The sequence below is a fragment of the Mercenaria mercenaria genome, chromosome 7, assembly GCF_021730395.1.
Source record: "Mercenaria mercenaria strain notata chromosome 7, MADL_Memer_1, whole genome shotgun sequence".
Taxonomy (NCBI): Eukaryota; Metazoa; Mollusca; class Bivalvia; order Venerida; family Veneridae; genus Mercenaria; species Mercenaria mercenaria.
In genome coordinates, this window is record NC_069367.1 from 30,601,782 (window position 1) to 30,624,841 (window position 23,060).

At 33.7% G+C, this 23,060-nt stretch overlaps 1 protein-coding gene across 2 annotated transcripts; it reads left to right on the forward strand.

Annotated features, from left to right (window-relative positions):
- The first annotated feature begins 1,955 nt into the window (after nt 1–1,955).
- Nucleotides 1,956–22,780, forward strand: LOC123554645 (dynein regulatory complex protein 9-like). Of its 2 annotated transcripts, XR_008371664.1 has the most exons (11): nt 1,956–2,077; nt 11,838–11,975; nt 12,635–12,879; nt 14,234–14,362; nt 16,124–16,235; nt 16,913–17,044; nt 17,629–17,703; nt 18,157–18,288; nt 18,802–18,903; nt 20,182–20,865; nt 20,898–22,780. XR_008371664.1 is itself a non-coding variant. In XM_045344903.2 (10 exons), the coding sequence occupies exons 2-10, from the start codon at nt 11,844–11,846 to the stop codon at nt 20,290–20,292; spliced, it is 1,170 nt and encodes a 389-aa protein (XP_045200838.1). In that variant the 5' UTR covers nt 1,956–2,077; nt 11,838–11,843; the 3' UTR covers nt 20,293–22,780. The 2 variants fall into 2 exon arrangements, 1 of the variants encoding a protein (XP_045200838.1); XM_045344903.2 differs by having other exon boundaries at nt 20,182–22,780.
- Nucleotides 22,781–23,060: the final 280 nt, after the last annotated feature.

Consider the following 23,060-nt stretch of genomic DNA (forward strand, 5'->3'; position numbering starts at 1 on the left):
GTACAAGGTGGTGTGTGCGCCACTCAATTATTTACAGTGCAGAGTAAAAGCAGATAAAAACGACGTTGCAGCTTAGTGGGATGATGTCGCCAGGGCCCTCTTGAAGGCCTCGACGCTGTCGGTCGTGATGACTTCCTGTGGGAGCCGGTTCCATAGTCTGGTGGCGGAGGCGAAGAAGGAGTGAAGGAGGACGTCTTTGCCACAAAACGGAGGATAGAGTCTCATGGAGTGGCCACGGGTGTTGGTGGAGGTAGGGTGAAAAAACCTTGCTGGTGGTGTTATGTCGACAAGGCCGTGAACTATTCTGTAAGTCATGACGAGCTTGGCGTTGGAGCTACGTATATGGAAAAGTAGCCAGCCGATATCAGACACCATTTGGCTAGTACTGCTAGTGGTGCGGTAATCGCCCTTTACAAAGTGTGTTGCACGGCGCTGGACGGCCTCAAGTTGGTTAATGTTGGTCTGTGTGTGAGGGTCCTAAGCAGAGCTTGCATCCTCTAGAATAGGCCTGACGAGGGTCAAGTAACACTGTGCCTTGACTTCCTGTGGGCAGCTCGTCAGGTTCCTTCGAAGAAAGGTAAGGCTGTTGTTTGGCTTCTTGGCTGTTTTGGAATATATTTTACATATACCTACACATATCATATCGTATGACATTTCACCCTAAAGAGACAAATCACCCCAAAATTTAAAATGACAGATCACCCAAAAAAAATGTTTTGTTTCTTTTAATTATCTTATTACATTGTTTAATAGATTGAATTATTTTACACATATATTTTATTTTTTGCAGTTATTATCACATCTGTTGATAATTTGTGAAAATTATGTCCATAAAAATTTAATGTAAATATATTGACAAGTCACCCCAAAATATGTAAAAGCTGTTTCTTTGATTATATATAAATTTTAATGTTTCTAATTATCTTTACAGTATACGAAGTATGATTGCATTGATGATATTTAGTCTGATGACATGTGAATGGATCATTTCAGATGTTGCTATTCTATGTCCTTAAATATCATTAAAGGTGGTCAAACACATTTTAGCAAAATTTTATGACATATTTCAGTCTTCACATATTCTGTTTAGTGTTACAGATTCATTTAAGGAATTAAACATTAATTACATAGAATTGGATCCCTATTGGAAATGAGTATTTTATTAATTTTTATGAAATTTTGTAATTACCTCCCTTTAATAGAAAAGTTTTTTAAGTGAACTATTTCTTTGATTTCAATACTTTGTCTAGTTTTGCATTCCATAAATATTTGGAAATTTCAACAATCTCATTTTGGATACACCCCAAATCATTCGCAATTGATTGAGTAAATAATTCAGAACTGATTGAGTGCTATATCTATATAGATATGATATCTGTAGATATATCAAAATATGTTCCAAAAAACACAAGCAATAGTATTTCATATAATATACCTTATAGATAAAACAATAGATTTATTCTTAATGACTTATTCATATAACAAGCAACTATATATACTATATCACAACACAGTTGGACAAGTTCCAAACTTCATCAGGCACTATTCATATTTTTCACAAATACATCTGCTTTTCACCTAAAACTGTGCATAGTACTGTCCCACTTTCTCAAGGAATTCCTCACATACAATATCATGGTGATCATACCCATCCCATAAGTCAAACAACCACGCGTTTTGGGGTGAAGTGTCATCGGGATGAAATGTCATCCAAAATTGGGGTGAATTGTCATGGGTGAAATGTCATCGGGGTGAAGTGTCTGGTACAACATCCTTGACAACAGATTTGTAAAAGACAACAGACACTTCTTGTTTTTCAGTAGAATAACAAATAAAACTTCACTTGAACAAAACAAAAGAAATAATAATAAAAAAAAACAACAACACTGTTTTAGCTGTTAACTTTTAATTTCTGTGACAAACATTTTCTTATCCTTGGTCAAAATGCATAGAATAAAGTTCTGATGATATGATAATCAAGCTTCCATTGCAAACGTCTAGTGACAAAGACTGTTTTCTTAGTGACGAATCAACAGTTCATTTTCTTTCAGTGCAGTTATTTTAACAAGATATTAGGGTAAAGTGGTGTTTCTGTGTTCAAAAACATTATTTTTCAAAAGATATTTCAATGATCACAATAGCTTCCTTTTGTGTAACTGGAAAGGGTGAAGAACCAAAAAACTTCAGTTCAGGCTATTGATGGTCATGTCCATAAGTTGTGGCACAATCCCATTTGGTTTCCTAACTAGTGTCAAACCGCAACTTCTGCACCCTGGCTGAGAGCCAATTTGTTTTGCAAACACTAGTGTAGAGTCAATCGGGTTAGCGAAAAGGCAGTGGCTCAAACAGGCTGGTAACAAGACATTTCGACCCCAAGACATTTCAACCCCAAGAGACAATTCGACCCCAAGACATTTCAACCCCAACTCCTTGGACATTTCGACCCATTCAATGATATGCCTGAAAACATCTAAGAATGCCGTCATTGTTATAATTAAGCTTTAATCTATAGATAATTGAGCAATTTTAAAACTTAGTAACGCTTAATTACCGAAAATAAGATTTTTTTTTTACGAAAATGAGCCTTATTTGTCAAAATTTCTTTATTTTCTAAAATTCTTTTTTAATTCTTAAAGACTATATTAGTACCTGCCTTCATATGAAAAATGAGTGATTTTTATCTCACAATAACGAAATAATCATCATTTATAATTTTTTTTTTTTTTATTAACGAAAATAACGGGATTTATGTATCAGCCGCGTTTATTACGTAAATAATTTATGAACAAATCGTTCTGATTACCTATCTTAAAATAACCTCCATATAACATATTTTCATACTTGGTGTTTACTTATATTTTCAAATCATCTTAAAAAAAAAAGTTAAATCATGGGCAATTATGAAAATAACTTTAATAAAGTCACATCTTTAATACCTCTTTATTTACTTATTTTCATTTGATTTTTTTTTTTTTTTTTTTTTTTTTTTGGTGAAAGATATATGCATCTCATTTCTATGGGATTCAACCAAATAGAAATAATTATAATGTAACTCAAAGAAGTTTAAGATGTCACCATCTTCATTATATTGATATTTAAAATCATAATCAGAAAACGTGATCTTTTGATTGGATTATCACACCTTGATTAATTGTTTGTTGATATAGAGCACGTGTATATTTATCTGCAGTGCGCATTGCAATTAACAATCAATTAAGCGATTGTTGTGACATCGGATATTTATATACATGTGTCAACATTATCTTTAATTTGGGCGAAAATGTAAAGAAAACAATAGGAAATTAAACAACTTATTGCTTATTTTCGCATTTAATGCTATTTTCGTAAGCGATTTTGACGCATACATAAAGTATTTGCTTTACAGAATACAGAATATGACTTTTATTATTTACAAACTGCTCTTTTCTATGAACGACATTCCTTCCAGCTGTAAAATATCAAACACGAAATCCCCGTTACTGCAAAATATAAGAATATGTGTAATGTTCTGTTAAAAACGGGGGAAAATATATCATATTTCATATCTGTAAGGAAAATGTGGCAGCGTTATTACTTTTTCTATATTAAATATTTTAGCAAATACACGTGATTTAAAGTATGATTTTAATAACTTCAAGAGATTTCGGTCACACATTAAACCGGAATCCACCTAAAAAGTCGGGATACACCGGAATACATTTTCCATAACCGGAATACAACTGCATTTTGTAAGTTAAAGGTATTTTTGAAGGTTTTTTGACATAATTCAATCATATATATCATAAATGAATAAAAGACGAAAGGAAAATAAAATATGTTCACGCAAAACGACTTTATACGAGATCGAAATTCGGCGACCGCGTGGGAAATTTCCATTACCGAAATACACCCTTATTTTATTTATAAATGGTATTTTTGTAGGGTTTATTGCAGAAATCATTCGTGTATAATATAAATAATAAGTTTCAGAAGGATAAATAAAATTCTTTAATGCAAAACGATTTTATAAGAGATTGAAATTCGGCGACCTACCGAAATACACCCGTATTTCTTCAACAAATGGTATTTTTGCAGTGATTTATGACTGAATTCAAACATGTGTATAATAAATTATTATTTTTCAAAAGGCAATTAAAATACTTTTGCGCATTACGTCTTGTACATGATTGAAAATCAGCGTGCGCACTGAAAATTTGTGCATTCGGAATTTCCATGTCCTAAAATTCTCTAATGTACACAGGTATTTCTTTAATAAATCGTATTTTAGGGTTTATGATAGAATTCAATCATATCTCAAATAAATAATTAATTTACAAAAGGAAAATAAAATGCGCAAAACGTTTTTATACGAAGCTGAATATTTGTTGAGCGCACGGGAAATTTGCGCACTCGTGGATAAACCACAATCGCCATAATTTTGTTAGCTTTTAAATTAAATAAAAGCTTATCATATTTAACTGCACTTACCTTGTTAGACATTATTTGTCACATGTCACTTGTGTGTGCTTACAAATATACTGATTAACTGATGTAATCAATAGGTGTGATAATCCAATCAAACTCTATCAGGACTAATCAGAGGCACGTGTTTGTTACGCCGCATATATTCAAAGGACATTAATTGTGCTTTGGCAATAAATGCAGTAAACGTTTTTATATTCATATATAAACATGATATAATTCTTTTAAAAACTGGTTTTTCGTAATATATTTTCTTCTTAAATTATCAAATTAAACATGAAGAAATAATTCAATTAGTTCCAATAATAAACATACGGCCGGTCCTTTCCGGTCAGCGCGGTTTATTCACTGACATGTATTTTGTGTATGATTCATTTAAAAATAGAATATTTATATAGATCTATATATTCATATTTTCTAAAATATGCAAAATGGAAGAAATATAAAATGAAAACATACAACTATTTCTTAGGGGTCGAAATGTCTTGGGGTCGAAATGTCTTTGGGGTCGAATTGTCCAAGAAAATTAAATTTTGGGGTTGAAATGTCTTGGGGTCGAAATGTCTTGGGGTCGAAACGTCCAAGATTCGTAACATTGCCCGATCAGGCTTTGGAGATAAAACTAATATTTCTTGAAAAATAATGAAGATATTTCTTTCAAACTTGGTCCATTTATGAAGCATAACATATTATGCATATTAAGAAAGAAATAACTTTGTTGCCTTCAGTTTTGTTAGAATTACTTCCCTTTTTAAGATTTTTATTGTGCATAATTTTTGAAGTCTGAAAAGGATGTTTTAAGGTTTAGGAGTATATCACCAAAACACAGAAATATTTTATAAACGAACAACATCGTTACCAATATTTTACCTGACCATTACATGTTCTGCCGTACTGTCCCGTACTGAAAATATTCTGAAAAAAGTTTTCCCCCTTTGAAAATGAATGTCATTTGTAAAGAAATAAAAATAAACAATCGCTGAAAACTGTGTTCCACCTAGGTATGTGAAATTTCAACACTCGCACGCTATTACAAATGCAACAAAACAAACATGTGTAACAGTTCCTTGAAAATGGTGAGTTTTTAAAAGCGCTTGACTGTCTGGAAGTGGGGTCTGTTTAAACAGTTCTTTTTTTCGGAATTCAATGCTTATATCAGTATACTGACACTTGTTTTGTAGAGTAATATAAGTAATATACACGCTATCATTACATAAACAACAAAACAAGTGTCAGTATACTAATATAAACATTGAATTCCGAAAAAAAAGACTGCCTAAATGGGACCCACTCCCGGGCAGTCAAACGCCTTCAAAAACTCACCATTGTTAAAGAACTGTTACACATGTTAGTTTTGATTCATTTGCAATCGCATGCGAGTGTTGAAATTTCACATAATTAAGTGGAACACAGTTTTCAGCAATTGTTTATTTTTATTTCTTTACAAATGGCATTCATTTTCAAAGGGGGACAACTTTTTCAGAATATTTTCAGTACGGGACAGTACGGCAGAACATGTAATGGTTAAGTAAAATATTGGTAACGATGTTATTCGTTTATAAAATATTTCTGTGTTTTGGTGATATACTCCTAAACCTTAATGCACTGTTTAAAATGGAAAAGGGTTAAATGGCTTTCTATTGCTCCTGACTTTTGCGCCAATATCTTTCTTCTATATATATAGGGTTACTACTTTGTTTCTAGTGCAGATATATGAACAATTTTTTAGCAACTTACATTTCTCTATAAATATAATGTTGTAAGTGAGAGCACAGTAAAATGTATACATTTATGTACTAGCGCAATAATTTAGAGCATTAGAAAGCCATTGAACCCTTTTTTGTTTTAAACTTAGCATTAGAACATATTTTTTTTGGACTTCAAAAATTATGCGTCATAAAAATATGAAAAGGGGAAATAATTCTACCAAAACTGAAGGCAACCAAGTTATTTTTATTTTAATTTGTATCATATGTTATGCTTAGTAATTGGACCAAGTTTGAAGGAAATATCTTCATTATTTTTCAAGAAATATTAGTTTTTATGTCGAAAGCCTGATCGGGCAATGTTACCAGCCTGTCTAAGGATTACGAAAGTTCTTTATTCCTAGAAACCCAATGAGGATAGGCTAACATTACAGAATTTAAGAGGCATCAGATATATGATAAGACATGCGTAAATGTTGCTAAAAAAATTCAGCTTAGAGATGTTTATATGTTGTTACGGATCTCTGAGCTGAAACAAATCCTGTACTAAAACCTAACCAGAAATCGAGCCAGAAGTCTTTCACGCTATAATTTCATCGAATAAAATGCAGTGGACTCAACTTTTACTTTAAAATATTTGTAATCTATTTTTCTTTTGATCTGACATAAAATAATCTGTGCAAGTTATACAAACAAGTTTAAAATGGATACCACTGTCTGCAATATTTTGTCCGCTATTGCAGTTGTCACCTGATCAGGGTACTCTTCATTTTAAAAACCAATAGGCGGTAGAGAATCGTTATTTTATTTACCTTTTCTGAGAACTCAAACTACAGCATAACAGGCTACTTATTTCATTGTACCCCCCGACAACAAAGTTGTAAGGGGGGGGGTATACTGGTTTCAGGTTGTCTGTCTGTCTGTCCGTAGACGCAATCTTGTGCGCACCATCTCTCCTTATCCCCTTGACAGAATTTAATGAAACTTCACACAAGTGATCAGTACCAACAGTAGTTGTGCATGGGGCATGTTAGGTTCTTTTAGAAAAAAAATTTGCAGAGTTATGGGACTTTGTTTTTTTGTTACTATACTATATACATGTACATAGACACAATCTTGTGCGCACCATCTCTCCTCATCCCCTTGACACAATTTAATTAAACTTCACACAAGTGATCAGTACCAACAGTAGTTGTGCATGGGGCATGTTAGGTTCCTTTAGTAAAAAAATTTGCAGAGTTATGGGACTTTGTTTTTTTGTTACTATACTATATACATAGACACAATCTTGTGCGCACCATCTCTCCTCATCCCCTTGACACAATTTAATGAAACTTCACACAAGTGATCAGTACCAACAGTAGTTGTGCATGGGGCATGTTAGGTTCTTTTAGAAAAAAAATTTGCAGAGTTATGGGACTTTGTTTTTTTGTTACTATACTATATACATAGACACAATCTTGTGCGCACCATCTCTCCTCATCCCCTAGACACATTTTAATGAAACTTCACACAAGTGATCGGTAACAACAGTAGTTGTGCATGGGGCATGTTAGGTTCTTTCAGAAAAAAAATTGCACAGTTATGGGACTTTGTTTTTTTGTTACTATACTGTATACATAGACACAATATTTTGCGCACCATCTCTCCTCATCCCCTTGACACAATTTAATGAAACTTCACACAAGTGATCAGTAACAACAGTAGTTGTGCATGGGGCATGTTAGGTTCTTTCAGCGACAAAAATTGCAGAGTTATGGGACTTTGTTTCTTGTTAACATACTATGTACATACAGTCTGCATATGCAATCTTGTGCATGCCTAATCTTCCAAACCCTTGCACACAATTTAATGAAACTTCACACAAGTGATCAGTACCAACCCTAGTTGTGCATGGTGCATGTTACATTCTTTTAGATAAATATTCTGCATAGTTATGGGACTTTGTTTTTTGTTACTATACTGTATACATACAGTCTATATACATACAGTCCACATAATTATGCAATCTTGTTAGCGTCAAATTGCAATGTACTGTGTCAGTGCATGCAGGGGGTACATTCATCACCTTTAGTGATAGCTCTAGTTTAAAATAGCGATTTCATGCCTGCCATATTATTGCGTGCTGATCTGCCATTTTGAGTTAGTATAATCTCTGAACTAGTCCAAATAATAGAACTTTTGGTGAAAATAATTAATGTTAACTGTCACTGACCTGTCATGTCCAAATCTATTCAGCATATTTCTGCTAAGAAATCCCCAATACAATCTGCTGAGAATATTTTCTGGTACATGTATGATAGATTTGTTATGATAACATCACTGATAATGAATTTATGTTGACATTAAAGCATGAAGTTTCCCTGCTAACCTTTTTTATACGCCCGAAGGGACATATTATGTTATGATGCTGGTGTCCGTCTGTCCGTTAGCAATTCGTGTCCGCTCTGTAACTCTTGAACCCCTTGAAGGATTTCAAGGAAACTTTACACAAATGTTCACCACACCGAGACGATGTGCAGAGCGCATGTTTTGGGTGTCTCGCTTCAAGATCAAGGTCACACTTAGGGGTCAAAGGTCATATCAGTTTGTTTCGTGTCCGCTCTGTAACTCTTGAACCCCTTGAAGGATTTCAAGGAAACTTTACACAAATGTTCACCACACCGAGAGGATGTGCAGAGCACATGTTTTGGATGTCTCGCTTCAAGGTCAAGGTCACACGTAGGGGTCAAATGTCATATCAGTTTGTTTCGTGTCCGCTTTGTAACTCTTGAACTGCTGGAAGGATTTCAAAGAAACTTGGCAGAAATGTTCACCACATTGTAACGATGTGCAGAGCGCATGTTCCGGATGACTCGCTTCAAGGTCAAGGTCACACTTAAGGGTCAAAGGTCATATATGACTTTGCTTTGTGTATATTGCTCTGCATTGTAGTGCTCTTGTTTTTATTTGGCAGATCTCTTTTTAGCTCATCTGATTTTTTGAAAAAAAATGATGAGTTATTGTCATCACTTGAGCGGTTGTCGGCGTCGGCGTCTGCGTCGGCGTTGCCTGGTTAAGTTTTATGTTTAGGTCAGCTTTTCTCCTAAACTATCAAAGCTATTGCTTTGAAACTTGGAATACTTGTTCACCATCATAAGCTGACCCTGTATAGCAAGAAACATAACTCCATCTTGCTTTTTGCAAGATTTATGGCCCCTTTTGTACTTAGAAAATATCAGATTTCTTGGTTAAGTTTTATGTTTAGGTCAACTTTTCTCCTAAACTATCAAAGCTATTGCTTTGAAACTTGGAATACTTGTTTACCATCATAAGCTGACCCTGTACATCAAGAAACATAACTCCATCTTGCTATTTGCAGGATTTATTGCCCCTTTTGGACTTGGAAAATCAGTTTTCTTAGTTAAGTTTTATGTTTAGGTCAGCTTTTATCCTAAACTATCAAAGCTATTTCTTTAAAACTTGCAACACTTGTTCACCATCATAAGTTGACCCTGTACAGCAAGAAACATAACTCCTACCTGCTTTTTGCAAGATTTATGGCCCCTTTTGGACTTAGAAAATATCAGATTTCTTGGTTAAGTTTTATGTTTAGGTCAACTTTTTCTCTTAAACTATCAAAGCTATTGCTTTGAAACTTGCAACACTTGTTCACCATCATAAGCTGACCCTGTACAGCAAGCAACATAACTCCATCCTGCTTTTTGCAATAATTATTGCCCCTTTTGGACTTAGAAAATCATTTTCTTGGTTGAGTATTATGTTTAAGTCAACTTTTCTCATAAACTTTCAAAGCTATTGCTTTAAAACTTGCAACAGTTTTTCACCATCATAAGTGGACACTGTACATCAAGAAACATAACTCTGTCCTGCTTTTTGCAAGAATGATGGCCCTTTTTAGACTTAGAAAATCATGGGTAGGACAATATTTCTATTACACAAAAAAAAATCAGATGAGCGTCAGCACCCGCAAGGCGGTGCTCTTGTTTGTACTTACAATAATTTTTTTTTTTAATTACTTCCCTTTTATGTTACTATAAATAGCATATTTTGAAACTTTTTTATTATTGGCCGTAGGGAAAAACCGAGACCACTTTTCTGTGGTACAACATGGATGGTACCTCCAAATTTAAGGTGTATTTTTACATACCTGTACCTGATAAGGATTTTTTTGTAGACTTTGAATATTTTTTTTGTGGACTTAGATTTGTTTTTTTGAAGTTTTCCTTTTGTTGTTCCAGTCCTTTGGGGCTACAACAGTCAAGTTCTTAAAATTTTGCTCCCATCCTATGATGTAAGCCTTCGGGCGTATATTGCCCCGCTTGGCGGCGCTCTTGTTAATATATATTCTGCAATTTTAATGTCATTGATGGTCAACTGTATATTGAAGCAGGTGTTTGAATATATATATTAAATTAAATTAGATATTATTGCCGTTTCAGTTTATCCTCTTGCACCTGTTCATAACATATTTCCGAATATTTAACGTCTCTTATTTGAAAAGTATGCATTATATTTAAAAGTTGCTACATTAATATCAATGTTTAATTCATTGGAGCAGTAAAATGCAGATGCAGGTAAGGCTTAGAGGGATGGCATCTATATCAAACCATAAAATAAGCTGATAAGCTGAGTGAGTAAGGCTAACTCTGAACCATATGGCATTAAAAAACACTAAGATGTACACTTAGTTAAGTACCAGTATTTGAATGCAATGACCAACATGTGCAATATTTTATGAATAAATTAATTATGAGTATCATGATTTTCATTAAATTTTATTACAAAAACCACACTAGAGAAAAATTAAATCCAAAAATATTCTGGCAATCTGGATTGTTTTAAATCTAAAAATGAAGATTTCAAGGGTTGATCAATTGACATTCTGTCATGGTAGGTAAATTAATTGTTATGTGAGTGGCACCCAGCTGATTTTTTTTTTGTATAATTTATCTCAACTTTTTGTTGAATTGATGATGTTTCATCGAATCAAAAGAAAGTAGATTAAAATTATATAAAAGGAAAAGTCTATAGTATATGAAATGATAAAGTTATAGTGTGACAGCTTTCAGATATTTTTAGGGTATTGTAGAAAATTTTCGTCAATGATCACATTAAGATAGTGGACCTATATTGACAATTGGCAAATTAAATGTACTTCATTTGCTATTTTGCATTCTTCCTTTTTATGGAAAGCCATGTGCCTGTTATCTTTATTTCTCAAGAATGCCGAATTGCCTAACCAGAATACATAATTACGTAGAAATTGCCGAAAGTCGTTACAAGACCACTACCCTAACCCTTACCATGCTAAATTTCTGTAATGGACTGGTCCATCTTCCAATATGGGCAGTACCATTTATCATTTGAAGGGGTGTTTACTAAAAATTTACTGACTGAATAGCGAACAGTGCAGACCATGATCAGACTTCACGGATGTGCAGGCTGATCTTGGTCTGCACTGGTCGCAAAGGCAGAATCACTTGCCGCCAGCAGGCTAAGGGTTAAAAACTGTAGGACTCATTGAATCCATGATTATTCGCAGAATACTATCCATCCGTAACATTTTCTTGCATCTATATCTTAAATGATTTGCTACTATACTTAATTGCATGTTGAATCGTGAATCATTTTACATTTGAATCATGTAACAGTTTTTTTCTCTTTCAGACAAGGATGTCCCAGAAAATGTTAAGAGGAGCGGATGCAATCCATATTGCAACGGTCCTTGAGGACTGTGTGGACCAGCTGTCAGTTCTTGGCAGAATTATGCCATCAACCTTTGATGGTAGACCTGATGCTTTCAGTGTAAGTAATGGAAGATTTTTGAAATGTAAAAAGTTGATGATTGATTCTCTTGCAACATAGGTGGTAATTTTAAGAGTAAAACTGTTTCCAGTTTTAATTGTAACATGACTTTTAATGATTAAGTTTACCATGTTTTTGAGTAACATTTAATTCAGTTCTTGATGTTACATTTGATGTTAAATTTTAAAATGTATCCTTTGATTCTCAATACTTTGTTCTTTGTTGCTAAGTTTAATCAGTCTTCTCTTGTATTTACAAGAAGACAAATATGCAGTAAACCGTAATAATAACTTGCAACGTTTAACAATGGAATCTCAGGAATCAAGGCTTGCCATTTAGAATAAAAATTGTCAAAACTCTGTTGAGAGGATTCTGTCGTGTCCTTTCTTTATCTAAATTCCATTTCCACATCAGTGTTTAACTTCTTAATTATACCCCCAGATACTATTATTTGGGGGCTATACTGGATTCCAGTTTTTGTCTCTGTGCATCTTGTACAGTTTCTCCTTGTACAATATACAAATGCAATGTATCATATTTTCAATACCCCTGTTCTTCTGACAATAAGCTGCTGTCTGGGGGTATTCATCACCATTAGTGATAGGTCTTGTTTTATCTGAACTATTTTTATAATAATTATATTATCGTGTTGTATTTAGATGGTACACTCACAAATGACAGAGCTAATGGATGGTCAACGTGACCTTGAGTCCAGATACCAATCAATCCTTGCCAAGAAATTAGATCTTAAACACAGCACAAGAAATGCTGAGAAACTAACAGAGATGGAGAAAGAGGTTTTGGAGACAGGAGGGGATTTGAAAAACAGCACACACGTTTTCACCCGCAGTCTAAGACAGAACCCTCTCACTGGGGATAACACTACCAAAATTCAGGATGATAGGTAGACTTTATTGTATTCATTAATGTTAAAAATAGAAAAATCTTTAAAAAACTTCTTCTGATGATTGACCAAAAAAATGTGAGAGCTTAAAGGGAATTCCTATAGTTTTTTATGCGCATCTTTCTGCGCAGCCGACACTTTATATGGAAAACTGAAGTGAAGTCAACATTTGTTGAAACATGTGACAGAGAATCTTAAATATGAGGAATCTTGAATGAAATAACATTTTTGATAAGTTTTTATCAGTAATCAAATGGTGATACGGGTTTATGTTATATTGACAAGTATCATGCCTGACAGGTATCTTGCTATTTTTGTGGTTGTGTTTTCACATCGCATTTTAGTAAAAGACAGTGTTGTTCAGATATTGTAAGACAATTGACTTAGTACTGATAAGACAATATCACCTTTCAGATTATTTAGTATTAAATTATAAAAAGAATTAAGAATTTTTAAAACTTTTTTTAACTTCTAGCAGACATACATGTAAACAATTTGGCAAGGTTCGCGCCATTTTCCGTCCGAAGAGGTGTTGTATTCTAGCGGTCTTAACAAAAAATTTAGCCTGGTGACCCATACATTTTTAGCCATTTTTATTCTCACAATACAATTATCTTTACGCAAGAAAAACAGGAAAAAATTCTATGAAAGAGTTTTTTCAAAATCTAAAAAGATATTCTTCACCATGGGTATTTTTCATTGAAAAAGGTTCACAAAAGTGAATATGAAACAATATTCTTTTTTTAATTATTGTAAGGATATTGAAGATATATAGTATTACAAATATGATTATGATATCAAATAAGTATATAATAACATCTGTAAAAAGAATAAACCTTATTGTGCTGTCTTGAGGTCTATTTTGGTTGGTATTTATATAAAAAGCAGAAAATTATGAAAATGTTGAAAAATCGCTGGCAGTTTCAGCAACAGTGGGTGTGTTCAAAACAATTTTTCACAAAAACAAGCCTGGTGACCCATTGTTTTTATTTTTTCATTGTTTTCAGCACAAATTTTCCTATCATATATGTGAATTTGAAAAAATTCTATGAAAGTGAAAAAACTATAGAAATTCTCTTTAAGGTACTTTTAATGAGCTGCTTTCTGGATGTTCACCAAACTTAGTCAGAGGGAAGGTCAAAAGGTCAAGGTCGTCCTCATGTGAGCAACTTAAGCCCATTAAGGACTTTCTAGTGTTGTCACCAATGCTGGCAAAACACACCTTGAACCTCGATGTAAAGGATGGCACTTGTGCTGTAAATGTTGAATTGAATGTGTAAATTTTATTCATATGCTGCTGTAAAGAATATTGTTTAAATGAAAAACATATTTTTAATTAAAAATATTTTTTTAGGTTGTTTATAGAAGGAGTTATGGCAGAGACTTTGTCAGAGCTCATACAGAACTGTACGTTTCAAGTGCTTGCTGATGCAGTCAATACACAGAAGGAAAGGAAAGCACAACTTTTGGAAACAATTTTGAAGTAAGTTCCAAGCAATTTAAAATTACTGTTTACTAAGTATCAGCTGTAGAGAAAGTGAAGACAACTACTGCTAACTATATGCTAGATGACTGTTTCCCAAACTTTTTGTACCCCCCGACAACAAAGTTGTAAGGGGGGGTATACTGGTTTCAGGTTGTCTGTCTGTCCGTCTGGTCGTCTGTCCGTAGACGCAATCTTGTGCGCACCATCTCTCCTTATCCCCTTGACAGAATTTAATGAAACTTCACACAAGTGATCAGTACCAACAGTAGTTGTGCATGGGGCATGTTAGGTTCTTTAAGACAAAAAATTTGCAGAGTTATGGGACTTTGTTTTTTTGTTACTATACTATATACATAGACACAATCTTGTGCGCACCATCTCTCCTCATCCCCTTGACACAATTTAATGAAACTTCACACAAGTGATCAGTACCAACAGTAGTTGTGCATGGAGCATGTTAGGTTCTTTTAGAAAAAAAATTTGCAGAGTTATGGGACTTTGTTTTTTTGTTACTATACTATATACATAGACACAATCTTGTGCGCACCATCTCTCCTCATCCCCTTGACACAATTTAATGAAACTTCACACAAGTGATCAGTAACAACAGTAGTTGTGCATGGGGCATGTTAGGTTCTTTCAGAAAAAAAATTTGCAGAGTTATGGGACTTTGTTTTTTTGTTACTATACTATATACATAGACACAATCTTGTGCGCACCATCTCTCCTCATCCCCTTGACACAATTTAATGAAACTTCACACAAGCGATCAGTAACAACAGTAGTTGTGCATGGGGCATGTTAGGTTCTTTCAGCGACAAAAATTGCAGAGTTATGGGACTTTGTTTCTTGTTAACATACTATGTACATACAGCCTGCATATGCAATCTTGTGCGTGCCTAATCTACCAAACCCTTGCACACAATTTAATGAAACTTCACACAAGTGATCAGTACCAACCCTAGTTGTGCATGGTGCATGTTACATTCTTTTAGATAAATATTTTGCATAGTTATGGGACTTTGTTTTTTGTTACTATACTGTATACATACAGTCCACATAATTATGCAGACTTGTGTGTGTCAAATTCAATGTACTGTGTCAGTGCATGCGGGGGGGTGCATTCATCACCTTTAGTGATAGCTCTAGTTATTGTTTGGATTTAGACTTATTTATAGTGGCCACTGGAAACTCACATTGGTGTATTCTTCAGAAGACTGTTTGTAGTTTTAATGGGAGAGTAGTGCAAGAAACAAAAGACACGCTGATTCCAGAAGCTTCCCTTGTTCTTTAGCATGCCTGGTGTAAAGCACCCACCCATAGTAGTATAATCCAAATGTTAGCAACTTTTACTTATATTATGACTTTGTAATTACCTATACCAGCAAAAATTGAATTCATAGGTCAGATACAAGAATAATGTGAAACTGTAGTCAAATTAAATTAGTTTGATAACAACTTTCTACATTTAAGATAAGATCTTAAACTAAGCTCTTCCTTTTTTTTTTTGGTTTAAGATGTGCATTGGATAGCTTTAAAAAACATAAACTTTGTTGATGAGATGTCAGTCTGATAATTAGTCTGAAATTCAACATCACATCCTCACAAAAGCATTTGGTAACCAATACACAGTTTAGACTGATTCAGTTGGGTTTTTTCACATCCAGTTTAATGTAAATGAGTTTAAACTGAAAATATTGGACAATGTGGGATGTGTTTCATAGGCAAGACATGTTTGTAATAATTTTACTTTTTTAGAGAAGAGAATGGTCGAAAGAGAGTAAAGACATTACAGAAACAACTTGGTGACATTAAAAAGGAGAAAGAAAAAGAAATACAGGAAAGAAATGAAATGATAGCACATTTAAAGGTGACAATATCTAGCTGTTTTTAGCTATTCAACATTAATACCCATTTGATTCAGGAAATCAGTAAAAGGGTTTTCGTAAATTTTGACATTATTTTTGCAAGATCCAGATAAGAGGTCTACATCATTCTAAAGGTCTCTAAAGGCTTTAATTCACGCATTTTCAATTTATAAATGAAAAAATAAAATTAAAATATAATAATAGCGCGTTTTTAAATTCGCGCATCGGTTCTAGTGCGAAATAGCCGAAAAAATCGTCCTACCCAAATAAAAATGATTTCACAGTTTATAATTATTTTTTTTTGTGAAAACTTACTTTTTTCTGAAAATTTCCAGATATCTTATATTAAGGAAATCTTGTTTTTATGCTAACTAAATCAACAAATAAAGTAAAAATTATATTCTAAAAAAAATTGCTATTAAATTTGGCTGAAATTTACAATGAAAAATTACCTTTTAAAATTTATTTATATGCCCATGTGAGACTAATTTTCTCTTGATTTGATGGTATTGATCAGCAAAATTAAATCTAGCGAATAAAAGATAGCCTTTTTTACCAAACCACGAACTAACTCTGCCTCCACCCTCCTTCTCTGGGAAACAGCCACTTTTACCAAAACCACATAATTTTTTGCCAGTGAAATTACAAATATATTTCACAGTATATATTTTTATATCAGGATCAACTGCAAGAAATGAAAGCCAAAACCAACATGGAGGGTAAATACATCAAGAAGTGTGCAGAGGTGGGTGTGGCACAAACACAGAAAAAGTGTTCTATCTCTGAGAAAGAAATGAAAGATCAGATTGAGGTTTGTGATATTTGAATTATTTCCTTATTTAGATGTATGTGAATGTTTTCAAATTCATTTTAAAGTTTCTCTTGTTGCCATGGCTGAATACAGTATAACATACAGCTAATATCTGGTTAGTTTTTATTTTGATAAAACAGCCAGCATTTAAATAATTTATGTGTATAATCTGGGTCTGGCTCCGCAGAGTTGTCAAGGCCACTGACAAGAAATCACTTGCCCACACCTCCGCTGACCTGAAACCACTTGCCCACACCTCCGCTGACAAGAAATCACTTGCCCACACCTCTCTGTCTTTGAGCCCTGCTTGGGTCATTATGTGAAAAAGTCATCCAACTTGCGTGTACAAGTTTGATGGATTTACCAAGGCGCCTGCCTGTACCTGCAATAATATCCTAAGGGACACATCTTTGGGATTTTCCACCACTGTCAAAACCTGGAAATTAACCATATTATCTTAACTGCGTTTGGATGAATTAAAATCTAACTAACTATCTGAGTCAAAAAATGACATTTACTTAAATATTATGTCAAAAATAACATACTTATGAAATAGATATATGTGATAAAATGAATAATTTCAGAAATTTCGACGTGATATTGATGAAGAGATTAGATGTAATGCCGAGATTGAATCATTCCTGAGGACACATCAATCCGTGAGTACTGAACTTGATTTCTTGACTTGATTTGTTGTATATCTTGTTATTTTGTACTGAAAAATTATTTGATTTTGTAGGCACAAATTTTAGTATTTTTGTGGCTACATCATGGGGATATGAATTTGCAGATTCAAGTATGTCAAATTGTCAATGAATTTCTTCTCTTTTACTAATTATATTGCCAATTTCAAACATGAATGATACATAAAAAGTATCATTTTTATCTCCCCCTTGGAAGAAAATTGGTGAAATGTTGTTTTACTACTATTTGGCACTGGAATAGTCTGTATTTCATTGAACAGAGATAGAATCTATTATGTTTTAATTGTAGGGGGTAAAATGTAACAGCCTTTGAGCCAAGTGTATTTTATTGTAGAATCATACATATATATGCTGTGTAGTAGTTGCTGCGGCTTGTTTTAAAATATATTTCACATCTTTTTATACCAGGAGTTGGAGAGGAAGGTAGATTTTTGGATGGAGAAATACGATAAAGATGTAGAAGCCAAACAACATGAACTGGATGTTCTAAAAGCCTCAAAGGCAAAGGATCTGGAAAAACTACAAGAGTTAACTAAATTGGTAGGAGATTTAATAAAGTATTAGCCCACAGCAAGACTAAGTAAGAGATAACTCTTTTGACATGCTTGGTGTTTTTCTTCAAACACATAATGTATACAGTGTACTGTGTACTTATTCCATTTTTCATGAGATTTTTACTTAAGATTGAATTGAATGTTGTGCGGTGAAGATACCAACCTGGCTTGCAGAAGGTCAACTGTTTTATTTCAGATGACAACCTTTGCTTGAAATACTATGTTAAGTAGCACATAGGTTCTTCTCAGCAATTAAAGGTGGAAAGTTGCATAATGTTACTGATTGAGTTGTGTTAAAGCAGACATAAGAATCATAACATAGAATTAAAGAAAGAAAAAGAAAAAAAGCTTGTACTCTTGCTAAATTTTACGTCTTCATCATATTTTTACACACTTATTTAAAAAAGTGAAAAATATGGCAACAGTTACCTGAACATCATGTGAGTAAATGCTTTATTTTGTTAAAAGTCTAATAAATACATGTTTGTGATGTTTACAGTACAGAGAATATGAACAAGTTGTAGTTGAAGACAGAATAGAGAAAGAGAAGGCAAGAAGGAAACAGGAACAGGAGGCTATAGAACTCAAAGCTTCTATCAAGGTTTGTGAAATTTTGTTGGGCTTAGCACTGTTTTTTCTGAAAATTAGTTTGCATGTAGTTGGTAGATGATCACTATTGTTTTTGGGGTTCAATAGAACAAAGGCCAAGGTTGCATTGACCTCGAAACTGAAAATGGTTTCCACTTAGTGACTAAATTAAACTTAGACTTCATGTCTTCAAACTTCATAAGATTATTGCCTGTAGTTAAGCTTTAATTTTTCGGGTTTGTATGTCAAAGATCACTGTGACCTTGACTAAAAAAAGATTCCATAAATAATTGAAGATGCTTTGGCCTACAGTTGTCAAGTTTCACAGGATGATTTCCTGTGATCAGTAGATGGTCCGTCAGAAGGTCAAAGGTCAAAGTTGACCATGAGACTGAAAACAGTTCTAAAGCGAGGGTTTATAGCTGTCCAAATTACACAGTTTCTTCTGACAGGCCCATCATGGGGTGGGTGTACATATGTGTTTCACAAATACCTCATGTTTGTTTTATTTCATTATTTTCTCCCAACATCTTGTCACCTTAATATGAGTCAAATTTAAGGTGTTTTATTTTTGATCAAATCATCTGAGAGAAAAGTTAACCATGTACTAGTATCAAACTTTTGACCTACCTACAACAGAGTCACTTTTAATGTACAATACAGTGGCATGAAATTTCATGGTTTCAGCTTTTTTGTTCCTGCTTAAATTTGTGGATATGTATTTTAAAGATTAAATGAAATTTTGTATTCTTTATGCACACAAAAATTAGCTCCACACAAATATTGATGTTACTGTATACAACACAAGTTATTTGATCATGAATATTTTGAAAATGTTCTGAAAATTAGTTGTAAAAGATAACAAGATGTTTAATAATATGATGTCCTTATAAGGACATAATAGCTTTATTATTTTTGTTGATGTATGACCTAATATGGAGTCTCATGCTACAGTTGGTTCACCTGTCTGTTGGACAGTCACTCCTTTCAGGACCATGTGCATGAAACACAGTCCAGATTACTAGGTCCAAGGTCATAGTTACACTCTGGAGGTCAAAAGTCCAAAAGCTTTATTTTGCAACAGTTACATATCTTCCACAGGGCTTGAAGGTTTTTCATAAAACTAGCACAAATTGTTTATCTCATCAAGGCGGCATGGAGAGGGCTTATCTTTGCTGTATCGTAGATGTGTCAGGCAGTATTTATCTCCCTCAGAGAAAGCTCTAGTTGTAATAATAGTAAAATCTTTGACCTATTCCAGCTGAATATTTATACCATTTTTCTTATCCAGGTCCAGTCATGGTGGCGTGGAGTTATGGTACGGAAAGGTTACGGCCCCTATGCCAAGAAGAAAAAGGGCAAGAAGGGAAAGAAGGGGAAGAAGGGAAAGAAGAAGAAGTAGACTATAATAGCTCAGCTGTGATAATTGTTGATGTCTTTATTTACAAAAAAAAATGTGCATTTGTATTGTTTTTATATATTTAATATTTCTGGTTTTGTAGAATAATGTGATATGCTGAAATTCCATAAAGTACAAATCAAACAACATCTTTTTTTCTGCTGATATAAGTTTTTGATACATTGTATGTATGCAAAGTTCTTTTGTAATTCACAAGAACTTCATTCCGTCCATGTATGCATGTTTTGAACGTTATTATGTCCATTTAAGCAAATTCCTGTCCTGTCAGCTGAAATTGACTTGTATTTTTTATATTTAATACACATTGCTGTCCATTTTAAAAACATTTGAATTTTGAATTTCATCTGGAGTCATGCCCCTTTTAATTCTTGATTGTCCAACAAGAGGATTACACAACACTTATTATTATTATTATTATTATTATTATTATTATTATACCAGATTTATATAGCGCAAAATTATTACTGGTATTTGTTAAGATACAAGAGTTCTTCAGTCTAGACAGATTTGTTACAAAGAGATATTTTTGCAGTTAATTTTACTTTAGTTTCACTGGTTGAATTTAAAGTTTGAGTCTAAGAAAACAGCATTCACATGATAGTTTGCTGGTATAGAGACAGACTTGGATATTTATCTCAGCAATTATGGGACAGACATTTAGGCTAGGTGGTTTAGGTAAATGAATTGAATCGCTTGCCTCACACCTCTGCAGTTTCAAAATCCAGCTTGAAATGTACAATTCTTTCATGAGAGGACGCAAAGCATCTTTCCAACATAGGTCTGACATTGGTTCTACCCAAGTGTTATTCTGTGCCTGAAACAATATCGAGAGTGGCACCTGGAGTCTTTGCCCACCGTTAACCCTTACCATGCTAAATTTCAATAATGGACTGGTCCATCTTCCATTTTGGGCAGTACCATTTATCATTTGAAGGGGAGTTGACTGAAAATTTACTGACTGAATAGCAAACAGTGCAGACCATTATCAGCCTGCACGGATGTACAGGCTGATCTTGGTCTACACTGGTTGCAAAGGCGTAATCCATGTCCAGCATGGTAAGGGTTAAAAGCTTGAAAAGTCACCATGTAACATAAATTGTGTCAGTATGTTTCTAAATCCAACAACTTATTGATTTTCTTGGCATTTAATTTACATTACCCGGTGTTTAGGTATTGACATTGTAACATCTGCTGTGAATTTTAAATATAACAGGTTGAAAGTATACATGTATTTTGATCTACATAATTATGATATTGATATGTGAATGGTTCATGCAGTTTGAAGACTTGAAATTGCAAAATACATGAAGGTTATGATTTATAGCACAAAGATTGTTATTCTTTTTCAGTTTGAATATAAAACCACCATAGTAGTTATACTGCTGGTTAAGTTTGGAGACTTTCTAGAATATTTGTGCATGAACTCTCCAGTGTTGTAGCATTGTGAGATTTCATAAAATTACTTTAATTGTTCTTTAACCTTTACCCTGCTATATTTCTAAAATGGATTGGTCCATCATTCAATTTGGGCAATACCATTTATAATTTCTAGGGGTGTTTACTGATAATTTACAGACTGAATAGCGAACAGTCGGACCATGATCAGACTGCACGGATGTGCAGGCTGATCTTGATCTGCACTGGTCGCAAAGGCTGAATCACTTGCCGCCAGCAGGCTAAAGGTTAAATCAAATGTCAGATCATCATGGAAAACATTTTTCCCCAGTGGATCTGACTCATGACCTCTTGATTCATATTGTTGTGCATTCCATCTTGTGAGCAAAGCACTGATACTCTTGTTCACATTATTTTGTCGTTTTCGAATGTACTTGATAGAAGAACAAAAATAATAAAAAAGCTGTACTGATCTTTTACATTTGCCTGTCATAGAGATAAATATGTGATGAAACTGTTGAAATTGTTCAAGCCTAGCTGTGTCAGATTTCGCTCCGATTTTCGAGCACCTAATAAAAACTGCCAATGCACTTATTCATAAAGAATAAAAAGTCGGAACAATGTTCAGCACATTTTCAATTTATTGTAATTTTGTTCTTGGCTAAATTGTTGTGATGAAACTTTACTGAGTTTGCTTGCTGCAGCTTAATTACTTATGCAAAGTTTCATGATAATATGTGATAATGTGACAGTGACAGAGCAGAAAGAAAATTTACTATTTTCAGTCAAAATATCAAAGAAACTGACGAAAGCGAGCCTAATGCAAGTTCATTTTAGGCATACATTCCTACAAGCAGTCTGTTTGGTGTAGCAGGACTGTTTAAAATTTTAGTAAGATATTTGGTTGGAGTAAATTTAATGTATGTTTTTTTGCATGGCATTAATATATATATGAATATATACTGGTATGAACAGTGTTACAGCATTCACACTTGTTGTTATTTCTGTTTTTACATGAAAATGTCTGTGATCTGTACACTAAAAATACATGTAAATAAAAAAAAATGTTCACACATCTGGTGTTTTGTTACAATGCAAATTGATTTTCTCATTGAAACAGCTAATTGTTCAAAGAATTGTAAATTCAGTTACTGTGTACATACACAACATTATGAGAAACAAATTGAAACTAAAAGTGTCTGTATTATTTTTAAGGGAAAAAAATAAGGATATCAGTAAACCTGAGAATGACATGGATTTAAAGCCGTAGTTATCAGAAATACTAACTACCATTTAAATTGTTGATGTTACTGCTCCCTGGAAGCTTGTTTGGTAACCCTGTGTATACTCAGAGC